The sequence below is a fragment of the Hyla sarda genome, chromosome 4 (assembly GCF_029499605.1).
Source record: "Hyla sarda isolate aHylSar1 chromosome 4, aHylSar1.hap1, whole genome shotgun sequence".
NCBI classification, from domain to species: Eukaryota; Metazoa; Chordata; class Amphibia; order Anura; family Hylidae; genus Hyla; species Hyla sarda.
The window spans coordinates 252,234,825-252,252,518 of NC_079192.1; the positions used below are offsets into that span (position 1 = coordinate 252,234,825).

General features: G+C 45.0%; 1 protein-coding gene across 1 annotated transcript; it reads right to left on the reverse strand.

Moving 5' to 3' along the window:
* Positions 1-29: 29 nt before the first annotated feature.
* Positions 30-16,278, reverse strand: LOC130367450 (isotocin receptor-like). The gene is made up of 2 exons (XM_056569872.1): positions 15,390-16,278; positions 30-960 (listed from the first exon to the last, which is right to left on the reverse strand). Exons 1-2 carry the CDS (start codon positions 16,276-16,278, stop codon positions 752-754), a joined length of 1,098 nt encoding a protein of 365 aa, XP_056425847.1. The 3' UTR covers positions 30-751.
* Positions 16,279-17,694: the final 1,416 nt, after the last annotated feature.

The window sequence follows — 17,694 nt, forward strand, 5'->3', positions numbered from 1 at the left end:
AGAATAAAAGGACAGGGGTCTCAGGTAACAGATTAGATAGAATACGGAGCTGCATATTACTGTAGACTGAAATCTATATAAATGTGTAGTTGTGAAAAGTAAAAGCATTCATAATAAGAATTTATGAATCTATTGCGTATCACACCCTGGCGAACACGTTCTGCATGCATATTACAAAAAGGTGATAAACATGACGTGTTTACCATTAGTTATTCATACCACATTTGTTGGTCACACCCATTCTGTGTTAATAATAAAGAAGATATGTAACATTCAGAATGCTGCACAACCTCTTTTAATTGTTTTTTAATTGAAGATAATAAAAAGGAATGTTAAATCATTCTATGTTCAATGAAATGTTTCATCCTTCTACCTTCAGCTGAAGATTTTTTCTGCTTTCAATACTTAAATATCTATCTTTGGTCCCCAAAATTCAAAAATCTTTGTAAGTGAAGATTAATATGGATTTCGTAGTGCAGAAAAATGTAGAGGTAACAGATAAGATTGATATATAATGTATCTGCCAATGACAGATTGAAATCTATATGAATGTTCATTACACAGTAGGAATTTATGATAAGATTCTATTGTGTATGACTCCCGGGAAACAGGGTCGCTGTAAGAGGTGATGATTATCACGTGCCTAAGCATTAGTTATATTCACACCACACCAGAGGTCACAGCCACACAGTTACTAATACAGAAGCCAAGTACTACACCAAGTTAAACATTTCTTATATGAGGGAGGCACTTATACAGAGGTTACTGGTGCTTCACAAAGTCTTTGTCCACACTCCGTACTTCCTGAGACTTGACATTTCTGCTGATTCGAAATATATGTAGTGTTGTGCTTTAACTGTTTAATGCCATGCAGAAGGTCACCACAGAAATACATGTATATCCAGGGGTTGATACAGCTGTTCAGGTTTCCCAGAAGCATTATAATTGTGAATAAGGGACCTGAAAATCAAAAAAACTAAATAAATTACAACATAATTTTAGGATACTCCTCACCAATAAATCAACATAATTATAATGGAGTTATCCTTTTTCACAACAGAAATATATTGTTAATGTCTAAAATAATAATAATTCTCTAAAGCTATGTTCACATTAGCATTACAACTGCAGATAACTACTGGGTATGAGGTTGTGACACTAGACACCAATGGAGCCCAACAGGTCTCATACACTTTAAATGGGGTCTGAAAATGTTTTATTTTAGTTTTCACATAATACAACATTCACCTTAATTGACATATACATTTATCGTAGGAGTTGTAAGAATTATGAGTCTAGAAATCATGCCTATTTATTTATTCAATAAAACAGTTTATATATATATATATATATATATTTATAGATATCATATGCAAATCACGCCCAGTCCCACAAAGCCACGTCCCCTTCTATTTTCAGCTTACATTATCTTAATCAGAAATCAGTCCCACCTGAGGACAGGATATGAGGATGGGACATAAGGACGGGATATGATGACAGCATATGAGGATGGGACATGAGGTCGGGCTATGAGGACAGGATATGAGGTCGAAACATGAGGACGGGATATAAGGTTGAGATATGAGGACAGGCTATGGGGACGGGATATGGGGTTGAGATATGACAACAATATATGATAACGGGATATGAAGTCAAAAGCTTCCTCCTTTGTTGATTTTCCTCCCCAACAAGGATTAGGAAGGAAAAACCGGGCAACGCTGGGTACTCAACTAGTCTATATATATATATAAAACTCAATGTGTGTGTATGTATTTATGTATGTGTGTATGTTCCACAAAAACTTCCAAACGGCTAAAGATATTAAGATGAAACTTGGCACACAAGTTACTTATATGTCAACAACAAACATAGGATAGGTGAGTTAACCCTTACTCACCCCCATTTGCCAGGGTGGTTTTTTTTTGTTTAAAGTCTCATACAAGTCTATGGGAAATATGTTACTGCATAACTTCCAAACGGCTGGAGATATTTCGATAATACTTGGTCACACGTTACTTATATGTCCACTTAAAATATAGGATAGTTAATTTAACCCTTAACTACCCCCATTTGTGAGGGTCAGGGTTTTAGTTTGACCCCTTAAAGGAAATCTGTCAGCAGAATCACCCGCACTAAACCTGTTACACAGGCTTGTAGTGTGGGTGATCCTGATTAAAACGCTCCTTACCTGGTTAAAAATGGTTCAGCTTCTTAAGATATCTATATTTTAAGTTTTCTGTTATTCCCTGGCTTGGGACTCAGTGGGAGGTGTTATCATCTCGGACTCGGCCACACATCATTCTAGATGGGCGGAGCTGCCGCCCGGCTCATGAATATTCATGAAGTTATCCACACAAATATATCTATATATAACCTGCTTGTTCCTTCAGTTTGTGAATAAAAACACCCTCCGTCCCTCCCTTCCTCCCACCCCCGGCTTTTCACTCATGCAGCCCGTCTTCTTACTTGTATCGGGCAGCAGCTCGAGTGAAGCTGGGGGGAGAACGCCGCTTCCTGGTGTACGGAACGCGGCGCATGCGCGGCCCTCCCCACCAGACCGAGAAAAAAGAATTAGACCAGGAGGATAAGTTCATGAATATTCATGAGCCGGGCGGCAGCTCCACCCAGCTAGAATGACGTGTGGCCGAGTCCCAGATGATAACACCTCCCACTGAGTCCCAAGCCAGGGAATAACAGAAAACTAAAAATATAGATATCTGAAGAACCGCTGAACCATTTTTAACCAGGTAAGGAGTGTTTTAATCAGGATCACCCGCACTACAAGCCTGTGTAACAGGTTTAGTGCGGGTGATTCTGATGACAGATCTCCTTTAAGGACGCCTGGCGTATCTATATGCCCCCGTTTCAAAGTCCTTAAGGACTGAGGGCGTATGGGTACGCCCGTAGAATTCCGGTCCCCGACGCTCAACTGGTGGGGACAGGACTGGGGTGACTGCTGATATATATTCGCAGGCACCCCGTGCAAACTCCTGGGGGGTCCTGAGACCCCCCATAGTCAGGGATCGCCGCAAATTTGCGGCTATTCCGGGTCAATCGGATCTCTGGTGACCCGGAAAAAAAGGGTGACTGGGGCTGTCCGAGACAGCCCCATTCACCCTTACCCAGCAGGAGTGAGGTGGCATGGGTGATCACGTGATTGTAGCAGTGTGCCTCCAGATGTTGCAAAACTACAACTGTCAGCATGCCCTTAGACTGTCAATGCATGCTGATTGTTGCAGTTTTGCAACAGCTGAAGGCACACTGGTTGTGAAACAGAGTTTGTTACCTAACTCAGTGGTTTGCAAGGAGTGTGCCTCCAGCACTGCGACACTGTACATGCTGGGGGTTCTAGTTTTGCAACAGCTGGAGGCACACTGGTTGCGAAACACTGAGTTAAATAACAAACTGTGTTTTGCAACCAATGTGCCTCCAGCTGTTGCATAACTACAACTCCCAGCATGTATGGTCTGTCAGTGCATGCTGGGAGTTGTAGTTTTGCAACATCTGGAGGTTTGCCCCACCACGTGAATGTACAGGGTACAGGCACACGGGTGGGTTTACAGCAAGTTTTCTGCTGCAATTTTGAGATGCGGAAAATTTTCCACCGCAGCTCAAACTCCCAGCGAGAAACTCAGTGTAAACCCACCCAAGTGTATGTACCCTAAAAACACTACACCTACACAAAATAAAAAGTAAAACACTACATATACACCTACACAGCCCCCCCCCCCTCAATAAAAAATAAATAAATAATAAACGTCTTGTACAGCACTGTCTGGGAAATACTGCCATAGGGTATTTTTGTGGTGGATTCAAATCCCCAATTTAGGCCTCAAATGCGCATGGCGCTTTCTCACTTCGGAGCCCTGTCGTATTTCAAGGAAACAGTTTAGGGCCACATATGGGGTATCTCCTTACTTGGGAGAAATTGCGTTACAAATTTTGGGGGGCTTTTTCTCCTTTTACACCTTATGAAAGGGTAAAGTTGGGGTCTACACCAGTATGTTAAAAAATTTACACTAACATGCTGGTGTTGCCCCCATACTTTTAATTTTCACAAGGGGTAAAAGGAAAAAAGGACCCCCAAAATTTGTAACGCAATATCTCTTGAGTACAGAACTACCCCATATGTGGGTGTAAAGTGCTCTGCAGGCGCACAACATGGCTCAGGAGTGAGAGCGCACACTGTACATTTAAGGTCTAAATTGGTGATTTGCACAGGGGTGGCTGATTTTACAGCGATTCTGACATAAATGCAAAACAAATACCCAGATGTGACCCCATTTTGGAAACTACACCCCTCATGGAATGTAACAAGGAGTATAGTGAGCCTTAACACCCCACAGGTGTTTGACGAATTTTAATTAAATTTGGATGTGAAACTGAAGAAAACATTTTTTTTCACAAAAATGCTGGTGTTACCCTACATTTTTCATTTTCACAAGGGAGAATATGAAAAAAGCCCCCCCAAAATTTGTAGCCCCATTTCTTCTGAGTAAGAACATACCCCATATGTGGATGTAAAATGCTCTGGGGGTGAACTACAATGCTCAGAAGAGAAGGAAGCGCCATTGGGCTTTTGGCAAGAGAATGTGTTCGAAATTGAAGGCCATGTGGACATGCCCCCAAAAACTAGTTCAGAAAAACTCACTCTCCAAAATCCTACTGTTGCTTCTTCCCTTCTGAGCCTTGTAGTGCACCCACAGAGCACTTGACATCCACATATGATGTATTTCCTTACTCAAGAGAAATTGGGTTACAAATTTCAGGAAGATTTCTCTCCTTTTAGCCCTGTGTAAAAATTAAAAAACTGGGTCTACTAGAACATGCGAGTGTAAAAAATTAAGATTTTGAATTTTCTCCTTCAATTTGCTGCTATTCCTGTGAAACACCTAAAGGGTTAACAAACCTTTTGAATGTCATTTTGGATACTTTGAGGGGTGCAGTTTTTATAATTGGGTAATTTGTGGGCTATTTCTAATATGAAGACCCCTCAAATCCACTTCAAAACTGAACTGGTCCCTGAAAAATTCTGATTTTGAAATTTTTTGGAAAAATTTGAAAATTGCTGCTGAACTTTGAAGCCTCTGATGTCTTCCAAAAGTAAAAACATGTCAACTTTATGATGGAAACATAAAGTAGACATATTGTATATGTGAATCAATATATAATTTATTTGGAATATCCATTTTCCTTACAAGCAGAGAGTTTCAAATATAGAAAAATGCAACATTTTTCATGAAATTTGTGATTTTTCACCAAGAAGGGATGCAAGTAACGCCAAAAATTTACCACTGTGTTAAAGTAGAATATGTCACGAAAAAACAATCTTGGAATCAGAATGATAACTAAAAGCATTCCAGAGTTATTAATGCATAAAGTGACAGTGGTCAGAATTGCAAAAAAGAGCTCAGTCCTTAAGGGGTTAAAGGGTAACTCTCATTAAAATAATTTTTTGCTATTGCACTCCTTATGGTAAATAAAAAATATTTCTAATACACTTTGTTTTAAAAAAATGAAGTTTTATTTGTGCTTAAAAAAAGCTCAAGTGGACATCTTATACACAGACTTAGGACCGAGGTCCAAACACAGAAAGTGTAGCCTGGAGTGCTGAGGGGTGTGTGTCCAGCCTCATCCAATCATAGCTCCTCTCACACTTAACTGCCATATGCTGTTGGTTGGACACCCCCCCCCCTCAGCACTCCAGGTTGCACTTCCTGTGTTTGGGCTTCGGTCCTAAGTCTGTGTATAAGATGGAAGAAAATGTGCTCTTGAGCTTTTTTAAGCACAAATAAAACATAGAAAACTTCATTTTTTTTAACCAAAGTATATTAGAAATATTTTTATTTACCATAAGGAATGCAAAAGCAAAAAATTTTTTAATGAGAGTGCCCATTTAAAGTCCAATGCAAATCAATAGGAAATGTATGTTCCCACTTCCGTACGGCTGGAGATATTTCAATAATACCTGGTACACATATTACTTATATGTCAAATAAAAATATATGATAAATTAACCCTTACCTACACCCTTATATAAAATATGGGTTTTTGTTTCAAGTCCCATGCAAGCACCCATGCAGTACCTTACTCCACAAGCTCCACTCTGCATCTCCTCGTAAATGTGTCAGTCCGGCTTGAAAGCCACACCCCGTCCCACAAAGACATGCCCACAGTTAAGCCCCACCTCTTATATTATCGACCCTTTTTTGTGCATCGGTCCGTACCCTTTCCACCCCTCTGTTACCCCTTCTCAACCCTGTACAAACCCCCACCACCATCGCCCAGGTCCACCCTCTACCCTCCCGTCACTCATGTCCACTCCCACTGTCATCCATGTCTGCCTTGTCCACCTTCCTGTCGCCCATGTCCACCCCCCCCGTCACCCATGTCCACCCCCCCGTCACCCATGTCCACCCCACCTGTCACCCATGTCCACCTCCCCTGTCACCCATGTCGACCCCCCCTGTCACCCATGTCGACCCCACTGTCACCCATGTCCACCCCCCTGTCACCCATGTACACCCCCCCTGTCACCCATGTCCACCCCCCCCTGTCACCCATGTCCACCACCACTGTCACCCATGTTCACCCTCCTGTCACCCATGTTCACCCTCCTGTCACCCATGTTCACACCCCTGTCCACCCTCCTGTCACCCATGTTCACCCTCCTGTCATCCCTTTCACCCCTGTCCACCTCCCTGTCACTCCCGTCCACCCTCCTGTCACCCATGTCCACCCTCTTATCACCCCTGTCCACACCCATGTCCACCCTCCTGTCATCCCTGTCACCCATGTCCACCCCCCCTGTCACTCATGTCCACCCCCCTCTCAAACATGTCCTCCCTCCTGTCATCCATGTCTGCCTTGTCCACTCCCCTGTCCATCCCTGTCACTCATGTTTATGGGGATAAATGTGTAAATGTGTCAGTCCGGCTTGAAAGCCACACCCCGTCCCACAAAGACACGCCCACAGTTAAGCCCCACCTCTTATATTATCTACCCTTTTTTGTGCATCGGTCCGTACCCTTTCCACCCCTCCGTTACCCCTTCTCAACCCTGTACAAACCCCCACCACCGTCGCCCAGGTCCACCCTCTACCCCCCCCCGTCACTCATGTCCACTCCCACTGTCATCCATGTCTGCCTTCTCCACCTTCCTGTCGCCCATGTCCACCCCCCGTCACCCATGTCCACCCCCCCGTCACCCATGTCCACCCCACCTGTCACCCATGTCCACCTCCCCTGTCACCCATGTCCACCCCCCCTGTCACCCATGTCCACCCCCTGTCACCCATGACAACCCCCCGTCACCCATGTCCACCCCCCCTGTCACCCATGTCCACCACCACTGTCACCCATGTTCACCACCACTGTCACCCATGTTCACCACCACTGTCACCCATGTTCACCCTCCTGTCACCCATGTTCACACCCCTGTCCACCCTCCTGTCACCCATGTTCACCCTTCTGTCATCCCTTTGACCCCTGTCCACCTCCCTGTCACTCCCGTCCACCCTCCTGTCACCCATGTCCACCCTCTTGTCACCCCTGTCCACACCCATGTCCACCCTCCTGTCATCCCTGTCACCCATGTCCACCCCCCCTGTCACTCATGTCCACCCCCCTCTCAAACATGTCCTCCCTACTGTCATCCATGTCCGCCTTGTCCACTCCCCTGTCCATCCTTGTCACTCATGTTTATCCCCCCGTCTACCCCCGTAGTCTACCCTGTCACCCATGTCCACCCTTCTGTTCACCCATCTGTCCCTTTGTGACCCCAGTCCATCCCTCTGTCACTCCTGTCTCCCATGTCCACCCTCCTGTCATCCATATTCACCCCCCCCATCCAACCCTCTGTCACCCATGTTCACCCTCCATTGTCCACCCCACTGACCACATCCTTGTCACCCATGTCCACCCCCTATTCGCCCCTCTGTCACCCCCTATGCCCCCGTCACCCATGTTCACTCTTCTACACCCATCTGTCACCCTTGTACACGTCCCTACACCTCTCTGTACACTCCTCTACACCACTCTGTCACCCATGTTCACTCTTCTACACCCATCTGTCACCCTTGTACACATCCCTACACCCCTCTGTACACTCCTCTACACCACTCTGTCACCCATGTTCACTCTTCTACACCCATCTGTCACCCATGTACACTCCTCTACACCCATCTGTCACTCATGTACACTCCTCTATACCCCTCTGTCACTCATGTACACTCCTCTACACCCCTCTGTCACCCATGTACACTCCTCTACACCCCTCTGTCACCCATGTACACTCCTCTACACCCCTCTGTACACCCCTCTGTCACCCATGTACACTCCTCTACACCCCTCTGTACACCCCTCTGTCACCCATATACACTCCTCTACACCCCTCTGTCACCCATGTACACTCCTCTGCACCCATCTGTCACCAATGTACACTCATCTACACCCATCTGTTACCCATGTACACTCCTCTACACCCATATGTCACCCATGTACACTCATCTACACCCATCTGTCACCCATGTACACTCATCTACACCCATCTGTCACTCATGTACACTCCTCTACACCCATCTGCCACCCATGTACACTCCTCTACACCCCTCTGTACACCCCTCTGTCACCCATGTACACTCCTCTACACCCATCTGTCACCCATGTACACTCCTCTACACCCATCTGTCACCCATGTACACTCATCTACACCCATCTGTCACTCATGTACACTCCTCTACACCCATCTGTCACCCATGTACACTCCTCTACACCCATCTGTCACCCATGTACACTCCTCTACAACCATCTATCACCCATGTACACTCCTCTACACCCCTCTGTCACCCATTTACACTCCTCTACACCCCCTTTTCACCCATGTAAACTCCTACACCCCTCTTTCATCCATGTACACTCCTCTATACCCCTCTGTACACCCCTCTACACCCCTCTGTCACCCATGTAAAAAAAAGTGTGCAGCCTAATAGGTTTGTGTTTCAGGTTTAATGGTGAAGAATTGTGTGTGGAAGAAATCGTGATGATGGCCCGAACCAGATGGAGAAGAGAAGGCAACGATGCAAACTAGAGAAGACGTCATTGGTGAGTTGCTGTATAAAGCAGCACTTTAAACTACATAGCCACTGATAAATAGATATATTGAATTGCTGTTTTTCCCTCTTTTTTTTGGGCTCGTCAACCCCGGTAGCGGTGCCCCGCGGGAATTTTTTTTCCCGAGGTTTGCCCCGACCCGAAAAAGGTTGGGAAACACTGATCTAATATATATTTGTGTATGTATGTGTGTATATATATATATATATATATATATATATACACACACTTTTTGCTTTTACATTCTCTGTTGTATATTTGCCAGGTGGTAGACTCTAAAATTAAGTAGAGAATGGTAATAGAGAAAAAATACACTTATGGGGGGGCATTTACTAATCTTTTACTATATAGTCTGGTTTTTACCCTGTTTTTTTCTACTTCATTTTTGACTATCTGCGACAAATTTACTAAATTGTTGCACGGCATTAATAAATTTGGCACACATAGGCAAAAGTGGGAAATTTACTTCATGTAGTAGAAAAAATAGTCTGTTCCTTTTTCCTGCTGTCTGAATAGGTTTGGCTGCTGGTTTCCTTCTGGATCTTTTGTTTTTGAGTTTTTTTTTAGCTTTTTCACCACATCTAAATAATTCAATAACTACAGTTGTCCCTCAAGTTACAATATTAATTGGTTCCAGGAAAACCATTGTAAGTTGAAACCATTGTATGTTGAGACCATAACTCTATGGAAACAGGGTAATTGGTTCTAAAGGCACCAAAATGTCATCCAAAAATAGGAAAAAGTGACAAAGAAAAATAAGTAGATAACTGATATAGATGAAGCAAATCCTTACATATAAAAGTAATAAAGATCTGCTGGGAGCTGTAAATCACTGTCTATGTCAGTGTTTCCCAAGCAGGGAGCCTCCAGCTGTTGCAAAACTATAACTCCCAGCATGCCTGGACAGCCAAAGGCTGTCCGGGCATGCTGGGAGTTGTAGTTTTGCAAAAAATGGGGCCACCCTGCTTGGCAAACACTGGTCTATGTAGAGGACAGGAGCTTCTTCAGGGGTCCTGTACAGTACAGGCAATGTCCAAAACAAGTAATGGAGTTGCCCTCACCTGGTGTCCAAAAGAGCAGCTAACCCTGATACAGGTAAAGTGTACAGAACATGTAATACCAGTCAGTGCATACACTTCAGTAATACAGGGGTTTTACCAGTGAATGCCCATTTTGATTGGTTGGTTCTTCCAGCCATTGACACGTTTTACAGATCTGGACTGTCTGTAGCATTGTATGTTGAGTCTGGTTTCAACTTACGATGGTCCAGAAAAGACCATTGTATGTTGAAACTATTGTATGTTAAGGCCATTGTAAGTTGAGGGATCACTGTAAATTGTAGTCATGGCTCAGAAGTGGTAAACGGCGTTTAGTGTGTGTGTGTGTGTGTGTGTTTATTACATTTTTTTAACACAGTTTTTTTCTCCCTAAATGTACTTACACTTTTTTTTTTTTTGGTTACTTCTTCTACAGATCTGTGTATCCTGTGGACTCCTTCGGATTCGGTGGACTACTTCGATGACCAGCGTTTTTCTTTGCTTGATGTTAATAAAATGGTTAACGAGGGCTTGTGGGGGAGTGTTTTTTGTAATAAATTTTTTTTAAAACCTGTTGTGTTTTATTTTTATTTTACTTTACTAGACAGGCTTAGTAGTGGAAGCTGTCTTATAGACTGAGTCCATTACTAAGCCGGGCTTAGCGTTAGCCACAAAAACAGCTAGCGCTAACCCCCAATTATTACCCCGGTACCCAACACCACAGGGGTGCCGGGAAGAGCCGGTACCAACAGGCCCGGATCGTCAAAAATGGCGCTCCTGGGCCTAGGCGGTAACAGGCTGGCGTTATTTAGGTTGGGGAGGGCCAGTAACAATGGTCCTCGCCCACCCTGGTAACGTCAGGCTGTTACTGTTTGGTTGGTATTTGGTTGAGAATAAAAATAGGGGGACCCTATGCGTTTTTTTAATATATTTAATTATTTATTTAAAAAAAAAAAACGCATAGGGTCCCCCCTATTTTCATTCTCAGCCAAATACCAACCAAACAGTAACAGCCTGACGTTCCCAGGGTGGGCGAGGACCATTGTTACTGGCCCTCCCCAGCCTAAATAACGCCAGCCTGTTACCGCCTAGGCCCAGGAGCGCCATTTTTGACGCTCCAGGCCTGTTGGTACCGGCTCTTCCCGGCACCCCTGTGGCGTTGGGTACCGGGGTAATAATAGGGGGTTAGCACTAGCTGTTTTTGTGGCTAGCGCTAAGCCCAGGTTAGTAATGGACTCTGTCTATAAGACAGCTTCCACTACTAAGCCTGTCTAGTAAAGTAAGAAAAAAACACAACAGGTTTTAAAAAATTTTTATTACAAAAAACACTCCCCCACAAGCCCTCGTTAACCATTTTATTAAAATCAAACAAAGAAAAACGCTGGTCATCGAAGTAGTCCACCGAATCCGAAGGAGTCCACAGGATAAACGGATCTGAAATGAGAAGAAAACAAAAAAATGGGTTAGTACATTTATTATCACCTGCTCACACATCTCCCGCCCCGCACGACTACAACTGCCAGCATGCCCTTACAGTAAGGACATGCTGGGAGTTGTAGTTGTGTGGTGCAGGAGATGTGTGAGCAGGTGATAATAAATGTGACAAGCTTGTCCCCTGCCCCCAGCTGCAGGACTACAACTCCCAGCATGCCCTTACAGTAAGGTGGGGCGGAGGCCGGGCACAGTGTTTCCCAACCTGGGACTTGTAGTTTTGCAACATCTGGAGGCACCCTGGTTGGGAAACACTGTTTTAGGCCAGTGTTTCCCAACCAGGGTGCCTCCAGATGTTGCAAAACTACAAGCCCCAGCATGCCTGGACAGTCAAAGGCTGTCTAGGCATGCTGGGAGTTGTAGTTTTGCAACATCTGGAGGCAACCTGGCTGGGAAACACTGGCCTAAAACAGTGTTTCCCAACCAGGGTGCCTCCAGATGTTGCAAAACTACAAGCCCCAGCATGCCTGGACAGTCAAAGGCTGTCCAGGCATGCTGGGAGTTGTAGTCTTGCAACATCTGGAGGCACCCTGGTTGGGAAACACTGGCCTAAAACAGTGTTTCCCAACCAGGGTGACTGTTTTAGGCCAGTGTTTCCCAACATCTGGAGGCACCCTGGTTGGGAAACACTGTTTTAGGCCAGTGTTTCCCAACCAGGGTGCCTCCAGATGTTGCAAAACTACAAGCCCCAGCATGCCTGGACAGTCAAAGGCTGTCTAGGCATGCTGGGAGTTGTAGTTTTGCAACATCTGGAGGCAACCTGGCTGGGAAACACTGGCCTAAAACAGTGTTTCCCAACCAGGGTGCCTCCAGATGTTGCAAAACTACAAGTCCCAGCATGCCTGGACAGTCAAAGGCTGTCTAGGCATGCTGGGAGTTGTAGTTTTGCAACATCTGGAGGCAACCTGGCTGGGAAACACTGGCCTAAAACAGTGTTTCCCAACCAGGGTGCCTCCAGATGTTGCAAAACTACAAGCCCCAGCATGCCTGGACAGTCAAAGGCTGTCCAGGCATGCTGGGAGTTGTAGTCTTGCAACAACTGGAGGCACCCTGGTTGGGAAGCCTGCGCAACTTACCGGCTTCCGTAGGATCCAGCGCTGCACGACACTGCCGCGCGACGATCTCCGACAGCGATCGTCGCTGGAGCCTCGGAAGGGTAAGTGAACCTCTTCACCGGTCCCCTTCAGCTGTTTAGTTTTGCAACAGCTGGAGGACTACAGTTTACAGACCACAAACCAGGGGTCTGCAAACTGTGGCCCTCCAGCTGTTGCAAAACTACAACTCCCAGCATGCCTGGACAGCCAATGGCTGTCCAGGCATGCTGGGAGTTGTAGTCTTGCAACATCTGGAGGCACCCTGGTTGGGAAACACTGTTTTAGGCCAGTGTTTCCCAACAAGGGTGCCTCCAGCTGTTGCAAAACTACAACTCCCAGCATGCCCGGACAGCCAATGGCTGTCCAGGCATGCTGGGAGTTGTAGTCTTGCAACATCTGGAGGCACCCTGGTTGGGAAACACTGTTTTAGGCCAGTGTTTCCCAACAAGGGTGCCTCCAGCTGTTGCAAAACTACAACTCCCAGCATGCCCGGACAGCCAATGGCTGTCCAGGCATGCTGGGAGTTGTAGTCTTGCAACATCTGGAGGCACCCTGGTTGGGAAACACTGTTTTAGGCCAGTGTTTCCCAACAAGGGTGCCTCCAGCTGTTGCAAAACTACAACTCCCAGCATGCCCGGACAGCCAATGGCTGTCCAGGCATGCTGGGAGTTGTAGTCTTGCAACATCTGGAGGCACCCTGGTTGGGAAACACTGTTTTAGGCCAGTGTTTCCCAACAAGGGTGCCTCCAGCTGTTGCAAAACTACAACTCCCAGCATGCCCGGACAGCCAATGGCTGTCCAGGCATGCTGGGAGTTGTAGTCTTGCAACATCTGGAGGCACCCTGGTTGGGAAACACTGTTTTAGGCCAGTGTTTCCCAGCAAGGGTGCCTCCAGCTGTTGCAAAACTACAACTCCCAGCATGCCCGGACAGCCAAAGGGTGTCCAGGCATGCTGGGAGTTGTAGTCTTGCAACATTTGGAGGCACCCTGGTTGGGAAGCTTGCGCAACTTACCGGCTTCCGTAGGATCCAGCGCTGCACGACACTGCCGCGCGACACTGCCGCGCGACAGTGCCGCGCGACGATCTCCGTCAGCGATCGTCGCTGGAGCCTCGGAAGGGTAAGTGAACTTCTTCGCCGGTCCCCTTCAGCTGTTTAGTTTTGCAACAGCTGGAGGACTACAGTTTACAGACCACACACCAGTGGTCTGCAAACTGTGGCCCTCCAGCTGTTGCAAAACTACAACACCCAGCATGCCCTGACAGCCAAAGCCTATGGCTCTCAGGGCAGGAGCCCGGGCTGACATTACAGTGCAGCCGCCCGGGCTCCTCATACGGCCTCCCAGCTACCCCCTTTGTCTCCCGCCCGGGCTCCTCACACGGCCTCCCCGCTACCCCCCCCCCCCTTGTCTCCCGCCCGCGCCGCTCAGCTGCCGCTGCTACAAGACTACAACTCCCAGCGTGTCCTCACTGTAAGGCCATGCTGGGACTTGTAGTCTTGCAACAGCTGACAGATGGGAGTTGTGTCGCGCTGGCAGGTGAGAGGGGGGGGGGGATGTAAATCACTGTAGTGTCCCGGTAGCGCAGTGAGGGTAGCGGGGAGAAAGTATGTCGGAGCCCGGGCGGCAGCAGCTTTTCCTGCTCCATGTTGGAGCTGGAGTAAATTTAGTCAATTTTTATGGCCGTTGCGACAGTTTATTGCGCAACTGCGACTGTCTCAGTTAATAAATTCCTGACCACTGCAAGTAAAAACTGAAAACTTGCGTAAATTAAGCGGGAAATTTTTTTTTGACTTTCTAGCTCTTGCTAGGGAAAGTCGCACAATTTATAGGGTAGGCGCAATTGCGACAATTTTGCGCCAAAAATAGTCAGAAAAAAATGACTAAACCCCTTAGTAAATGCCCCTCATGATGATCAAAAATCCCCAAACATCACACAATACTGATGACACATAAATCACATTCATTAAGCCAAAGCTACAAAGGGATGTGTTAAAGCAATAGTGTTAGAGCACAATATGGCAACATTTCTGCATCTGGGTTAGGATGTATGGTTATAATCCAAACAAAGTGTCATAGGGTAAAAAAATCTACACACACATACGGATGTATTTTTGTGGGACAAAACAAAAAAAAAAACAGCAACAATGTTGGTCTGTGGAAATATTTGCCATTAGCAGCCTCATCATCACTTAATAACTAATGTACCAACTGCCTGGGTCCCATCGATACTTAGAATTAAGGGATTCCCATGCTAGTAAACTGCTATGGCATACCTGATAATTTTTCCTTTAAAAGTGTACTCCGCCCCTAGACATCTTATCCCCTATCTTAAGGATAGGGGATAAGATTTCTGATCGTGTTCAGAGCACTGGGTTCAGGTGGCCATGGTCGCGTTATCACTCCACGCCCCCTCCATTCATGTCTATGGGAGGGAACGTGATGGCTGTGGTCACTTGTCATGCCCCCTCCCACAGACATGAATGGAGGGGGCATGGTGTGACGTCACAACCACGGCTGTCTGAACCCGGCATTCTATCCTTTGGAGAGAGAATAAGATGTCTAGGGGTGCAGAACCCCTTTAAATATAGTACAGTGCTTTTTTACTCCTCCTGGTATGTTAGTAATGTTTTATCTACCGTAAGTCATTAATATCTTACCGTCTGGAATATCAGCAGTCCATGCAGCCCACATCTGAGCAGTGAAGAATGGTGTCCAACATATAACATAAGAAAGAACCGTGACTATAGTCAATCTTACATTCTTAACCATGGCTTTTGAGATACAGTTAACACTACTTGCTCTGGATACTTTTCTTGTCTGTGAATCATGAGCTAGAAACCCCTTGTGCTTTTTCATGTTAACATTCATTTTGATCTCCCAGCAGATTTTAATCTGACATATACTAAGTATAGTAACTGGAATAAAAAATATAGCTATAGAAATCCAGGTCACATATGCCACTAAGCCCCAGGGCTCGATGAACTGAGCCCAGCATTCAAAGATGCCTGGAGCGATTTCTGTTTTGGAAAAAATAAAAGCCTGGGGAACACTGAAAATGAGAGACATTGACCAGCTTGTGCAGATGGCAGAGTTCCACAGAGATCGTTTCTTCTGAAATGTCACTATGGGGTAACATATTGCTTGAAACCTGTCCATGGTCATCACAACGATCATGTATGTAGAGGCAAACATCCCAACTAGTTGTAAATACTTAATAATCCGGCATAGAGGATCAGGTCCAATGAAAACATCTGTAATGTCCCAAATCAACTGAGGGAGGACTTGAAAAAAAGCCACAACTATATCGGCCAGGCTTAAGTGAAGCATAAACACGTGCATCCGAGACAGCTTCTTTCTTCTGTTCCACAAAACTAAAATCAAGAGAACATTTCCAACTGTGGCTGCAATGAAAATGATCCCAAGTAAAGAGATTTCAGCAGAAGCCAAATGTTCATCTCTCTTGGACCAGCTGGTTATTCTAGTCCTGTTGCTCTTGCTGACTTCATTGTTTTGAATAGCATTTTCAATGTGGGTGAGCTTTTCCATTTCCGAATCTTTTTCACAGTGAAAATAGACAGAGATAATGACTTAATGTGGATGTCTGTAAGAAGAAAAGGTAGGTTTAAATGTACAAGCTTGTTTGCGGTATTTGAGCGTCTAAGCCTCAGCGGTACTCCTCCTACTGACCAATTGAAATAATGTTCTATAGTTATGATAGACCATCCCCTGTTGTATGAAAATGGCTTTTTTTATGTTTGAAGTAGGTAATTTGCTAGATTTATTTTATCTGAATGGCTTTGGAGAAGAGGATAAACCAGTTACATAGTTACATAGTTTATAAAATTGAAAAAGACAAGAGTCCATCAAGTTCAACCTAAAGCCCTACTGTTTATCCAGAGGAAGGCAAAACCCCCATGAGGCTGATGCCAATTGCCCCATGAGAGGAAAAATTCCTTCCCGACTCCAATATGGAGATCAGAATAAATCTCTGGATCAACGTTCTATCCACATAAATAAAGTATCCATAACCTGTATTATTATACATCCAGGCCCCTCTTATACTGATCCATTCTGTATTGCAAGTGAAATTTGTCGCCAAGCCTAGAGTGTTGAACAATGTCTACAAAAACCATTAGAAAGGCACACAACTACACATCTTTTCCTTCTTGGTCTTACAGTTTCGATGTTGAGGAGGGTATAATATACAGTATCTCACATTTGTGAGTACACCCCTCACATTTTTGTAAATATTTTATTATTTCTTTATCATGTGACAAACCTAAAGAAAGGACACTTCCAGTGACCAGTATTAGGGACTGTGAGAGCGATAACAGCAAATTTTACACCTGCTCCGCATTCACAACTGTGATCTTGTATCTAGTCACATGAAACTGGGGAGGGAAAATGGCTAATTGCGCCCAATTTGGAGATTTCCACTTATCGATTTACTCACTTGTGTTGCCAAGGTTTTGACATTAATGGCTGTGTGTTGAATTATTGTGAGGGGACCCAACATTAAACACTGTCAGACTGCTCACTTACTACTTTACATTGTGGCTTACTTTCTAGTGTTGTCACATGAAAAGATATTAAATATTTACAAAAATTTGAGGGGCATCAAGAAATTGTTTAACCCCTTAACGACCATGGACGTAAATGTTTCATATACGCAAATGTGGTAGCAATAAAGAGTACAGATCACGGCGCAAAAAATTAGCCCCCATACAGCCGCGTATACAGGAAAGTAAAAAAGTTATAGGTGGTCAAAATAGGGCGAGTTTTGTACATGCTGATTTTGTACAAACATTTTATATTTTTTAAAAGCAGTATAATAATAGAAAAGTACGTAAAGATGGGTATCATTTTAATCATATTGACCCACAGAATAAAGAAAACATGTCATTTTTACTGTAACTTTACAGTGGGAAAACGAAACCCTCCAAAATTAGCAAAATTGTGGTT